Source organism: Acanthaster planci, linkage group LG08, assembly GCF_054643075.1.
Source record: "Acanthaster planci isolate LZ-2023a linkage group LG08, COTS_SCS, whole genome shotgun sequence".
Classification (NCBI taxonomy): Eukaryota; Metazoa; Echinodermata; class Asteroidea; order Valvatida; family Acanthasteridae; genus Acanthaster; species Acanthaster planci.
This window is the reverse complement of record NC_141784.1, coordinates 14,607,430-14,621,070: the sequence shown is the minus strand read 5'-3', so window position 1 is coordinate 14,621,070 and position 13,641 is coordinate 14,607,430. Positions and strand designations below refer to the sequence as shown.

General features: G+C 40.1%; 1 protein-coding gene across 1 annotated transcript in view; it reads left to right on the top strand.

The window, feature by feature from the left end:
- Positions 1-13,641, top strand: part of LOC110986064 (serine/threonine-protein kinase Nek9-like) — a 140,467-nt gene that overhangs the window by 81,847 nt on the left and 44,979 nt on the right. Inside the window, exons 18-20 of the mRNA XM_022247674.2 lie at positions 3,410-3,520; positions 10,891-10,999; positions 11,754-11,909. Of these exons, the coding sequence (XP_022103366.2) occupies positions 3,410-3,520; positions 10,891-10,999; positions 11,754-11,909 (376 nt within the window). The remainder of the gene's footprint in view (positions 1-3,409; positions 3,521-10,890; positions 11,000-11,753; positions 11,910-13,641) is intronic.

The window sequence follows — 13,641 nt, the reverse complement described above, 5'->3', positions numbered from 1 at the left end:
CACACCGCTTTTTGTAAACGCAATTCAACATTTCTCTTGTTATTAGTCACGGGTATCTTATCATACTTCTTTGGAAAACCTCGTATTGTGTTTTTAAAGGAATGTAATTTCAATGTAAAATGTTAGGCCTAATGTTCAACGTCACCAATTTGAAGATGTATTTTTTTTTTTTTGCATTGGGGAGATGTTAATTATATATAACAGGTTTTGCCCTTACCCAACGTATATTAATAAGCACTGTATGCTCAGTGCTTGTCCGAGAACTTGCAAAAAAACCCTCATAAGCTCACTCGGGTGGGACTTGAGCCCACGATCTCCTGCTTACTAGTGCAGATGTCTTAACCACTCGACCACCGAGCTTGCCGGGGTCGGCTGGCCAGTCGGAGTCAGATGAAGCAGCAGGTACCGCGAACTATTTTCAAGATGTAATTTTTTTTTTTTTGCATATGTAAGCTTATGAGTTTTTTCCCAAGCTCTCAGACAAGCACTGAGCATACAGTGCTTATTGATATATGTTGGGTAAGGGCAAATCCTGTTATATATAGTCACCAATTTGATTCTGTTAAAAAAATCAAAATGAATGATTAGACTTACTTCGTGAGGACAGATTATAAGGATCAAGTTTTTTTTTTTTCATCAGATGCACCTCTCATACGTCTTGGTATAGTTTAAGCTATAAGGAATACTTTTTGTTGAGGTCTAAACCACTTTCTTTCATTCTGTACAAAAACTGTAGGACCTATACAAATAAAGTGGTTAAAGACCATTCTAAAAGTCAGTACTTGTTTTCAGTGACTCCTTTCTTTACGTGGATACTTTCTTCCTCATGTTGCTATTCATGTTCTCCCATTTCTTTTGAATTTTGCTGACATCCCGTCAGACAGAAGGAAACTGTGCATTCAGCACATCGGTAAATTCTTGCCAGGCATCATGTTTGGCAGCTGCTATTATTTTCGCAGAAAGTTTGGGCTGCAGCACTTCTTGCCATTTTTCCCATTCAGCAAGAATGTTAACTGATCATTCTCAGAAAAGTTAGGCTTTCTTGACTGCTAACCATCTTTGATGGCCATTGTTATTAATTATTAAACTGAGATGAAGCTATTCAATTATCAATTATATGTTTTTCACAATAAAAGTGTTGTGATCAAGTTAATCCAGTTGAATCCGTGCACGTCATTGCAATAGCGATTTCAAATTGTCATTTATTTAATGGGATTTCAATGCATCTTGCATCCAAATGCCTTCGTGGGGAAGGATCGCGTATCAAACACGTGTTTAATTTATTTTTGGTTGTAATTTGTAGATGCAATAGGCTTAAAATGCTGGGCAAAAAATGGGAAAAATCAGCTTTGTAGCCTGTCTGCATCTGTCTGGAATCTTAATTTATTGATTGACCATGGATACTTAACAACCACTGTTGATGAGTGATTTATGTACATGAGCAACAGGTCAGCTTTATGAGACATTTACTGATGAAACTTAAGTGTGCCGTTAAGATAAGTAGGGTGCTTACTTTTTTTTTCGTGATCTCAAGTTGAGTGAGCCACATAAGTTAGCAGGGTGCTTAGATTTTATACAACTTAATTTTTTTTTTAAGTTTATGTTTTGTGAATACAGGCCCTGGCATTAATGTTCGTGTCAAGCAATACAGCTACATCACTTAGAGGTTCTTGTGATAGATACAGGGGTTCCTCAATCTTACCACCCTTTACCGTTATAAAAGCTTCAATCCAAATACTTGTTATCATTGCAAAGTGTATTCTTGGTATGTATTTTTGGTGAGTACATGTACCTGGTTGATACTTCATGATGAATCCATTATTATTACTGTACCTAAAGCTATGCAAAGATAACTAAAGTTAGTATGTTTTGTTGCCATGGTAGAACCAAGTTTCTTCACACCACCAGCAGAAATCTTTGTAACATTTTTAAAAGGTAACATAGAAGCTTTATATCACATTGTAGAAATGGCATCCATCTCAGGCAGCCTTCTTAACAAAAAGGTTTAATTAAACATGTGGAAGTACTCATATTAATTGAAATCAAGAATAGGAATCAACAGATAAGGCAGTTTTTCAGAAAAAAAGTTGGATTCTTCAAGTAATTAAGCCATGTTCCCCTTGGACTCTTAATGGTAAAATAACTGCAGTGGAGGCCTCGCTAAACCGTGCAGCTTGTCCTCACAAAAAGACCCGTGAAAATTGGGTTCATTTCTAGTTTTTCTTTCATTATTCCAAAATGCATCAAACATCCAAATTCTGCAATGTTCATTGATAAACTCTGTCATTTTTGAGTCAAATGTTACACTGTCCACTTTTGTTGGTGTAATGTTGCGTGTAAATTCACAGATTGTGCTCTCTTTCTGCCCAACTTTCCAAAATCACCCCATTGTAACTCAAGCTAGTGGTATCCTTTGAGTTGAGAAAGGGTAGTTTCTTTGATTCCTTGGCTAACTCACACTTTAAAAATCATTTTGATCAGCCACTTCTTCACCCTGTCTAAATGAATATCAGTTGTGTAACAGTTGCCTAGCACTCAAGCAGTGGTGGCTGACTTGCTAATGTGCAAAGATATATGTTGAATATTGACAGTGTACAACATTAGTTTGATGTAACAACAATCCAGATGGGAATGCAGAGGATTGTTTACAGGTAGGCATGGTAAGTTTCTGTGAATTAGCCACTTCATGCTGGGGCATTTTTCAATGTTGATGATGCTGGGCCGGCATAATTATCATTTTTTCCATTTTCAAAATTCTTCAAAAATTTATCATTTCATTTAACGGACGTTTATAGCTGCATGAAGTAATCTTTAGGCACTACTCAAAGTTGACAGGTGACCTTCATTGATGCCTGAGTATTTCAGCCAGGCCTGCAGCCTTGTAAAAAGAGCTCAGATTGTGTGTTGTTATGCAACTTTCTTTTGTTCACAAACCTGGCTCAGTGCACTGCTGACCTCTTTTCAATAGGGGCCAGATTAGCGTGCAGCGGTGTTGTGTGGCTTATCGCTGCGGTGGTGGAACGCTTTTGTCCCTGGTGGTAATTCGCTCGCTATAAATGCCCCAAACTCCGGTATATGGTTTCAAAACAAGGCTGGATTATCACCACTTTTGAGATTGAAAAATGTTGCTAATGCCCAGCAGCCTGGTCTTTTGTTCAGAGTACGTTTTTTTGTTATTGGGCCCTGTTTCCTTTGTCGAAGTTTGGAGACCCCAGCCATTCATATAAAGCATACGTCTCCAATTCCAGAGTCCCCGGCAGGAAGTGGTTAAGACATCAAGGACAATAATTGCACAAAGACACAGTATTCACTCTCTGACAACTTAGTTGCATACTGCACTTTATGGAGAACACTTAGGTGGTCTTAAGATTTGACTCCGACTCTGGTCTGTGTAATATGCATCTTGCAGAAGTTCCTAGAAGTGCTCCCCCTTGTGCCAGGCAAGCAGACAGTGACAGCATTTTTGCATTTGATGATCAGTTACTCCTGCAGCAATCTTCGGAAGAAGCACATTTATCAGGTAATGTTTATAAGAAAAGGAAAATAAATTCCACTGTAATCTGCCTTAATACATAACTATACATACAAAGTCTACCCCAAAAGATGAGGTTAAAAGCCAAGTAAGTACATTCATTTGCACCAGTGTAGAGGTCTTTTTTCACTCCTCTGATTGCATCACCTTCAATATTCGATATATCATCCTCAATATCGTAACTTCATTCAAACTGGAAGTCTTGTTATGGTTTTGTGATGGCCTTGTTGGACCATGTGATGGTCTTAAGAGGTCCTTACTAATACTGGTTTGGATTAGTCATCATTTTGACAACTCTTTTTGGGTTTGAGCTAGGAGGATCTGGTTTAAGAGTGCTAGTGGTACCTGATATTGCAGATACAGATAATAACTCTTGGCAGTATTGGAAGTAAATGATAACCTCATGGTGCTGACAGTGAATGATTGCTTGGCAGTTCTAGGTGAAGGCTTTGCAGTACAGGAAGTAAAGATGACTTGGCAGTTGTTAATAAAGGATTAACAGTAATGGATGGTAGCTTGGTAGTGTTGGAAGTGGACGATGGCTTGGCACTACTGGATGGTGGCATGGCAGTAGTGGGAGCGGACAATGTCTTGGCTGTAGCTGATGTCTTATAAGAGTCAGAAATCAACTTATGAGTTGTCTTTTGTTTCTCCATCCTAGTAGTTGCAGCACCTTTCCATTTGAAGCTGTCTTTTGCCTATTGTTGACTTCCAAGCGCCAACTGGCTCCAAGAAATGGAAACAGTGCAATTCATTGTTTGGGAAATTGGGTGGTGGACTATCCTAATGACAGGCACGGGGTAGAGACATGTTTGAGTATTTTTTCTGTTTAGGAGTGTCCACCTATTCTCAACAATCACTGAACTCTTGTTTTCTTTTGCTACACTTCTTGAGGTGGTAATAGATATCAGTAATTCAGCAACCCTGGACGGAGACATGATCAGCTACTTTAGTAGCAGTAAGATGCATCAAATGACGAGCACATTCTGTGAAAAACAGAAATAGCACAGTCTAAGCATGTGCATGCCAAACATTGACTGATATATAGAATAATGCCATACACCCTTCTTGAAGTTCAACACTAGCTGTCCCACTGCAACGGTGTTCACTTGTCTGTTACAGGAAACACACATTTCAGGTCCAACTTTCGTGACTGTAGTAATGCCGTATTTGTTTAGGGTTTCATAACTGTAACATGACCCAACTGCATGTCATGTTGATGACATTAAATTGATACTGTGCAAGGGCCTGAACCCCAAACTGGCAAAAGAAACTACCAGATAAGTTCAGCCGAATTTGCATGTATGCATTTATTGCCCTCACCGGGCAAATAATGCTTATTAGACAACCTGTGGATGACCCAACTGGTTTGTTTTCATGTGTCTGAGGGAAATTAGAACCGATACAGCAGTTTGACCAAGATTCTGAAGTTTCTCATCAGAAGAAAGGAAAAGCGATTTTTGTACGTGGTTTTTGGAAATCGCGGCAAATTCATCTATGCACAAAAACCCCCAAAAGGCACTTAACATAACCGCACGGAACAGGACGACTTCGTTGCAATTGTTACAAACATGAAGAAGTGCTCACATAATCCAGGCCAAGACAGGGAGGTGTCATGGGCCAGCGCTTGTCACTACTTGCCTTATCTCTACGGCAACCCGTCAATAATTTCTTAACTAGGAAATCATGGGTGGGCTCCAGCCTAGAATCTTGTGATAATAACCCACACCTGCTACATATGTGTACATGGCAACTGTTGATGCTGCTAAACCTTGCAAAGACAACCATGCAATGAATTTACCGACATCATCAGGGGATGCAGGACAATCGTCTTCAAACTGCAATGTTTGAATAAGGAAAGTGCCCACCAACCAATTTGGTATGTTTTGTGTTTGAAGTTGAAGCTGCCATCAATAGGCGGTTAATCTCACCTAACAGGTCTGTTGGATGTCTGGGACTGGGGTCATTATTGTCCTCAGCCTGAGGGGCGAGGGCAGAGAAACGGGCCACCTGAAAACAGGAAGGGAAATTGGCTATGTCTTTTTGAATTCCTGGAATGTGAATGGCCTAAAACGTGATATCGCAGGCACTTGCAAACAAATGGGTGCACATACTGCATGATTATCACAATGTGAGGATTGCTTGTTAATGTCGTGAACCACAGCCTCATTGTCCGTCTGAAAACGCACCTTACAATTAGCTAACTGAGGAGCTAAAGAATACATGGCAATCACCAAAGGATAGAATTTGCTGTGTGATATAGATGCCAAAAGTGTGACCAGCTCGGGAGTCCACCTCCCTTGAAACCATTGACCATTAAAGTAACCACCAAAGCCAATGCTTGCAGCAGCATCAGTAAATAATCCTGATGCGTCATTGTCAAGTCAGCCCTGATCACGGAAAGGCGAAACCCCATTGACATGATCAAGAAAGTCCAACCACATTAAAAGGTCCATTTTGTGCCAGTTGTTATGCAAGTTTCATGATGTGGCTTTGCTAGCCCTTGTGATAAACTAATTAAATGCCTGGTGTATGCCTGGCCTGAGGTGACAGTGCGACATACAAAGTTCAGTGAGACTACTAAGGATTGGATTTCCCTCAGCGACAACCTCCTCAGTCCCATACATGACTGAATTTTTTTCCCAGAGTGCCAGTACTTTGCCGCTTGGCACTCGAATCTCGCACTTAACTATATCAAAGTCCAAACCCAAACAAGTAATAGCTCGACATGGGCCCTTTGTCTTTTCTTCCGCAAGTGGAACTTGTAGTTGCGCACAAACTTCTTGAAATGTACTTAAAAGTAACTCACATCGTTCCGTGGTTGCGCCAATGAACAAAAACTCGATGTAATATGTAATAGTGTCTGATCCGGAAACCTGCTTCACATGAAATTCTAAAAAACGGACTTAAGGTCTCAAACAGTGCACATGGCACTGAACATCCCATGGGTAGGCATTGTCATAGTAAAACTTATTCTGAAACTGAAAACCCAAAAATCGTAATCCGAAGGGGAAACGGGAAGCAGCCTTGACGTCAGTTTTTGCTAACCATACATTTGGGTCAACAGACAGGCTAATTAAACGGCTGAATCAAAACATGCATAGTGTACTTGCGCTCATCTTTATCGATACAGTCATTCACAAAACTCCCCATGGGTTATGACAAATGGTGGATCAGTCAAATTGAGCTAGGTTGTTATTTAGGTTGGTAAACATTGTAGGTTGATAGGGAAAGGTGGATGAATGAAAGGTCCCGCGATTCTAGCAGGATCAATTTCATTTGGCAACTTTTGAAGAACAACCCAGGGCCTATCTGTAGCATATTTAAGACATTTAGAATCCTTCCTTAGCCTAGGTCCCGTAAAATCAAGGGAAAAGCCCCATGAAAAACCTTGTTTACATGAATCAGCCACCGACTAATGCAGATACTGTGCCAACCACTGCCGAAGAACAACCACCTTAATGGGCGTTGGAAGAACAAAAAGTTGCTTGGAGGTTCTGGTTATGTTAGGAGTCGGCTGTGGATTGCCAGTGTGCATGCTAGCGCTCATCCATGGTCCCACATTGCTGGTTGTTGCCAGCCAGAATGCCTGCTACACACGCAATGCTGCAGACAGAGTCTTTGTGTAGCGCATGTATGTAGCACTAACAGGAGTGATCGAACGCTTTGCGGTGGTGCCTCCTTGCATGGGGGGCTGCACATCCGTTCTACACGACCACGCACCGTGTCCCGGCAGGGATTCTACCGACAACCCAAAGCAGAATTAAACACAAAGCAGATGTGCTTAGTCCAGTGGTTTCGAGCAACCCCGACAGCTGTATTCGCAGAAGTATTAACAGCGGGTAGCACGCTGCCAGCCGTGGAGACAGTAAGCCAGAGTTCCATGTCCATGGTAGTCCATGAACGGGACGGGACCGCTTCCATACGCAGGCGGAATCCCTCATTATAATTGTGCCAGCCTAGGCCAGGGAATTGCACGGCTGCCATACGAACTATTTCTGCATATTTTAGCAATTCCAGGAAGCGGCTGGGAAGTCGCATTGAGTATATGGCCATGAAAATGTGAATAGCACCAGACCATTTGTCTATCGAAACTAGCTTGCGAGGGGTGTGCAGTAGCCAGCCGCAAAACCACTGCTCAACTGCCATGGTCAATTTTGAGCTGCTGTTGGCAGAAGTCAAAACAATAGTGGCATTGTCAAGATAAAAGGATGCTAAGTCTACATACTTCTCCTTCCAAATGTTTTCTTGAATGGATTGGAATACATGTGCATCGATGGGGGCATCGTGCCCCATGGCATGCCATGGCCCCACGGAATGCTTACTCATGGCTGAATGGGCCAATAACGGCAAAAAGCTTATCGGCTGCTCCGGCTTGATTCAGACCTAAAACTAAATTACTTTTACTGAGTGAGGAAGCGTGCATTGGGTGCACCAAGGCACTAGAATTGACGGTTGACAAAACCGGGCCAACGACCAAACTATCACCAGTACATGTATTAGCATTATAGTTATTGTTAACTACAGAGTCTGGGGGACATGGTGGATTTGGTTGCAGTCTGATATTTGAGCTGGACTCACTGCCACTACCTCTACCGGCTCTGTTACTGGTGTTTGGTCCCCTATTGTTCAAATAATCTGGTGCCGGTGTCTCCAGTACGAACTGGGTTACGGGCGTTGGACGTGCCATCATCCCTGGAATCCCTGAAGACCAACAATGCCTGCTGTGTAGTGGTGGATGACGCGTAGTTGCTCGGTGTATTGCTCTTGACATCTACATTGACTTCCTTATTGGCTGCAGATGATGCAACAGACCTCATTGCTCGGACGTCCCAGCCTGCTGCAACATTCTGCAACGTAAGGCAGAGATGACTGCTGCCAAAATTTATGCTGCCACCTCTGGCATGGCATCTTGGAAGGTAAAAACTGCTTTAGCCAGCTGGCAAGCAGAAAAGTGATTCCTCTGACGTAAGCTGCTCAACAGAATAACTGTTCTTTCAAAGCCAAAATGCACAAGCAGCAGTTGGATGAAACAATAAAAGAAAACTTGCTGCAGCACTGCCCTAAATATCCCTGTATATCAATTGCTTGGTGACAACTGCTCTCAACATGGCCTTTAAAATTCACTCTCTTTCAGAGAAATTTTTATTTCCATGTAGCAGCAATAAATAGCTACACCATAATGATTTTCACGACAACAGCAGCATGCAATATTGAGTTTTGTGTAACAATTTCAGTTTTCACGCATATATTTGTGATATGTATTCTTTTCGTCTTGAATTCGTGCCGGGGGGGGGTCAGGTGTCCTTAGCACAGTGAAAACTGTTTGTAAACAGGTCTTTGCCTCTATATTGACAACAAGCTGCTTGCATACTGGAACCCGGCATGCATACCGTGTGCCTGCTGTTGAGAATAATAAATTTTCTCTTGGAAGTGATAAAATGAAGTAAATTTGGAATTGAAAATGCAGCTTGAGTTTTTACAATGATTCTACCAAAATCGGCATAGTTTGCGGGTGTGGAACTGTAAACAATGTTTTGGTAACTACTTATGAGTGATTAACTGTGAATCAATCGGCCTGATTTGTTTGTCAGGGCAGAAATCTTTTTTTTTTGTGGATCCTATAGAAACTAATTTTGTTTACAGACCAGTTGACAATTAAAGTATAATCTTCTTCAGTCCTTCAGTTGTGATTGCAACTTCTGTTTTATGCAAACAACCTGAAAACAAAAGAACTCTCCTACAGTATGTCAATTAAATAGTATTGTTGCGGAAATTAGCTCATCTGTGAGAATCTTTCAGTAACTCTGTAAGAATCTTCATATATAATCTCATTTTGCAAGAGCATGTCATGTTGACCACTTGAGCTTTTATCTGGTCACACAAACTACAGAAAGTGATTTTAACAAGTTTCTTCTTTGTTCCCCCTGTTTGGGTAACCTCTACACGTTGTAAAAAGCAAATCAAATGCAAAAATAAATAGGACACACATTCAAGTCAAATTTATACATTCTCTTCCCTCTTTTTTTTTTTTTTTTTTAGAAGATCTATATAGTTCCTTGACCTTAGCTGTTCTTGTAGGCAGCTAAATAATACTGCACACTTCCGAATACGAACACTCTGCTTGTTTACTGATTCAGATTTGGTAAAGACATTGAATCAGTCATTGTAGTAATAACAGGTTATGTATACCATTTGGAGAAAATCTAAAACAGGAATGCTCAATGATTATGAAATAGCACACTTGAAAGTAGATTAATGGTATCGGTCATGCTTTCACTTTGATGTGTGTGCCTAGAATGCTATTATATTCAGAAAACAGAAATTTTTATATTATTTTGGATCAGTAGTTAAAATATGTGGTAGAAAAATTACCTGCTTAAAATACTATATCATTAGCAGGCTTTTCAGAGTGATTGACCATTTGTGTGCACTTGGTAAATGGCCTGCAGTTTGTTTGTGCAAAACAAATTGAGAATGGTGCACTTCGACTACATGTGTATTATTTTATGGTTGTTCTCACACTAACAAATGTAAAACATAAAACGTAATGTTATGGCTATAATTTACAACCGCAAACCTGTTCGAATTCATAAAATGAGAGCGAAATGAAATGGTATGTATAAGCTGCACGTAGGGCTAAGCCAGTTAAGTCAATTTAAGTTTATCATTTCAAGTTGAGGCATATTGGCCAAATTGTCAAAAATAGCTGAATGCCATAATAACCTCCTCATGAAGGGCATTCGTATAATATATGTACTGGTACAATACTTCCCACTACAACCTCACCAACAATTTGTGCTAGGCTTTATACAGAATTCAAAACAAACAGACGGGCCACTTCACAGACATCCTGAACGTTGTATATGTGAAAATTTATTGGAGATGGGCAATAGAAACACATTTACCATCAGAAGTGTACACGTAGGGAACAAACAACATCTTAATCCATCAGCCACCCCATGAATATAAGACCAAGGCTATACGCTATGCTACTGCTGTGTTGAACTCAAATAATTCAATTTTGTGAAATTCTGCACGGCAATAGCATGGTGTTTAGCACAATTTGGCTTGACAAATTGAACTGGGGATGGCAAGCCCTTTAGCTCGACAGGGTATACCATGCTATCAATGTTCCAAATGGCAGTGGCACAACACTGCTCTATTTAAGTTCGGCATAAAGTGCAACCAGTGCGCTGTTGCTGTGCTATTGCTGCTCTTACTCATTATAATGAAGTTCGACATGGCAGTAGCACGGTATCTACTCTTGGCCTAAATGATCTTATGTTGTTTTCACAGCCTTCTGGCACACTTGTTGAAAGATAAGATAGTCATGATAATACTTTTGTTTTACACAGGTATTCAACAACGAAAAAACATCGCTAGTGCAAGTAGTGCAGTCAGTGTTGAAAGTCAAGGCACTCAAGAGAAAAGGCAGTTGCTCTTACAACCTCAGCCAATTTTTTTGTAAGTTATTGAAATAAAGCTACTTGCACATCTTCTTTGAAAATGCACTGAAAGCAATGTGTCCTTTATCAAGGAAAGTATTATCCACTTTTCAATTCGTTCATAATGTGATTGTGAGGCTGCCTACATGCCATACATTGTCTACACCCTATTCTTAAATCATGGTAGGCATGGTACCAACAGAGAGCTACTAATTTCCTGATAAGCATAGTCATGATCTTTTAACCTCAAAAAGAAAATCACAGATCACTTTGTTGAAAGGAATAAGTAAATGATGTGCAATGTAAAAACGCCCTTGAGAAAATATTTTCAATAACGGATCTCACTGTAGTTTGATTCTTTACTATTTTTATACCTGACTTGAATTTTGAAGAACATTGAAAAGGTCAAATCTGTAATTAAGCAGAAGAGGAATGATTTATCGGTCAAATAGTTTTGTGCAATTTGACAGTGTTAAATGGATGTTCAGATTATCAATACTCAAAACCTATTTTTACCATGGGTGGTTTCAGTTGTGTTGATCAATAACACAGCATCTTGGCACAATAGTATTAAACGTAGCTTGAGAAAATTGGTGGGAAAATTGTCATGGTAGTTTGTTTTTCCTTATTGGATGAAGAATGAGTTAGGAAAACAATGATATCATGGTTTATAATGTAAACAATTGGGAAAGAAAATATGAAATGATGCTTGTGATACAAGTGCTTCTACTAGCTTCCCCAATATGTTGAAAGATTATTAAAATTGTTTCCAGGCTTGGAACTGACACCAATGATGCAAGTCAATCTTACCAGATGACATTAAGTAATGTACTTTGTCAAGGAGAACACATGCTTGTCCATGTCGAGACAACGTGCCCTCCACCACGAAGGAGGAGTAGGAGAAAAAGAAAGACCATTCCCCGAAAGTTGTAAGTGTATTTGATCAATAAATTTGTGTGTTTCTTCTAATTTGTCATTTGTCTGCTCCATCAGTGGTTTACATGTACATGTCTATTAGCCCTAAGAGTCCCAAATTCTCCTGTTGGAGGATTGAGGACTGTTAGTGTTAGTCTGTGTGTTGCATGGTTAAAAGATAAACCATAAAATGTTAAATGAACTATTGTTACAAAGGTTGAATTTTAACATTTTGAGTAACATGTAAAAAGCACTTCAAACAGAAAAATTTTTCCCCAGCTGCTCAATTCCCAAAATGGTGATCCACATCTCACAAAGTAGATTCAAAGCAATTGGATTTGGAATAAACCACTCTCATTTTGCGTACAATTTGCATGGATGGCCAAGTTTGCAGAAAAATCACTCTATGATTTTTTTTATTTTACTTTAAATTCCTTCAAATGTGCATTTGTCCCATTAATTTTAAAGAGGATTGAATTTTTATTTAGTATTTCAGTAGTAGGTGTATTATTATCTCATGGTCGGATAGCTATGTGGAATTTTTAAGATTTTGTGAACAATTCCTGTACTTTTGTACTGACGGCCAGCCATAGTTTTAACACCTACTTGTTTTTATTTCATTACACTTTTCCACTGGATATTAAACCAAAAATTAAATACATTAAATACATTAGAAACATGAGCATGTACATAAAACAACTGACACGGCACAACAAGCAGACTACAAATACACACACCAAAAAATGCCTACAAAGCCAGTGAATGGCAAGATAGAACAAGTGACCAGCACCTCTACAAAGCCATCCTACCACATGACGACCCCCCCCACAAAAAAGCAAATATGAAATGGAAAAGACAGGTAGAAAATAAACAAAGAAAATAAGTGGGACTTTATTAATATCTGCAGCCTGCATCACGGTCTTGGAGGAAAAACAAGACTGTGATGTAAAAAGAGCATACTTTGTTGTGGTTTCATTGTTTTGAACAATGGTAGTGTTACGCTCCCACAAACTGTCCCCCTATATGCATGTAGATTATAGTGTACACGTTACTACACACACCATCTACCCCACAGCAAGTGCACAATGACCATCTACACGTAGATTATACCGATTGTACACAGCGCATTGCATTCCACTTGCAACCCCGTTGCTCTATGCTGCAACATGCCCTTGAACCGCAACTCCAAAGCACACTTCCAACTTTGTCATTTTCTCCCAAATCTTCCTCTGAGTCGATCCTACTTTCAGTTGTACATATAACCTGTACATTACCTCCGCTCACCCTCAGTTTTACCCTGTAAGAATTACGTGTAGATTTCCTAGCCATCCAGAGACTAAGTGTTGTACACAACCCAATGTACCGAGAAAGGCTCACCCTTTCCTTTCCCTCGTTGACCAAGTCCCCCGTAGCTCACCCACGAACAGCCTTTCACCCTCCCGCTCCCAAACTTCTTGGATCTTATTTGCTCTCCAGAAACTAATTCAGTGAAAACCAAGTATGTACAAAATCCCCGTAGACTTTTCTTCCATAGACTTTCTATGTGTATGAATTATTCATAACCACCCCAATGCAGTGCTCTCATTGGCTAAGACGTGGCCCCAAGAGTCTATATAAAGTGACCGCTCCAGCGGTCGGCATCGATCATTCCCGAGCAGGCAGCTTTAGAGAAACAACTCCCTGACCGTTCGTGAGTGTATAGCTCCAATATGAACAACCTATCACTCCTGAATAAATAGTCAAATT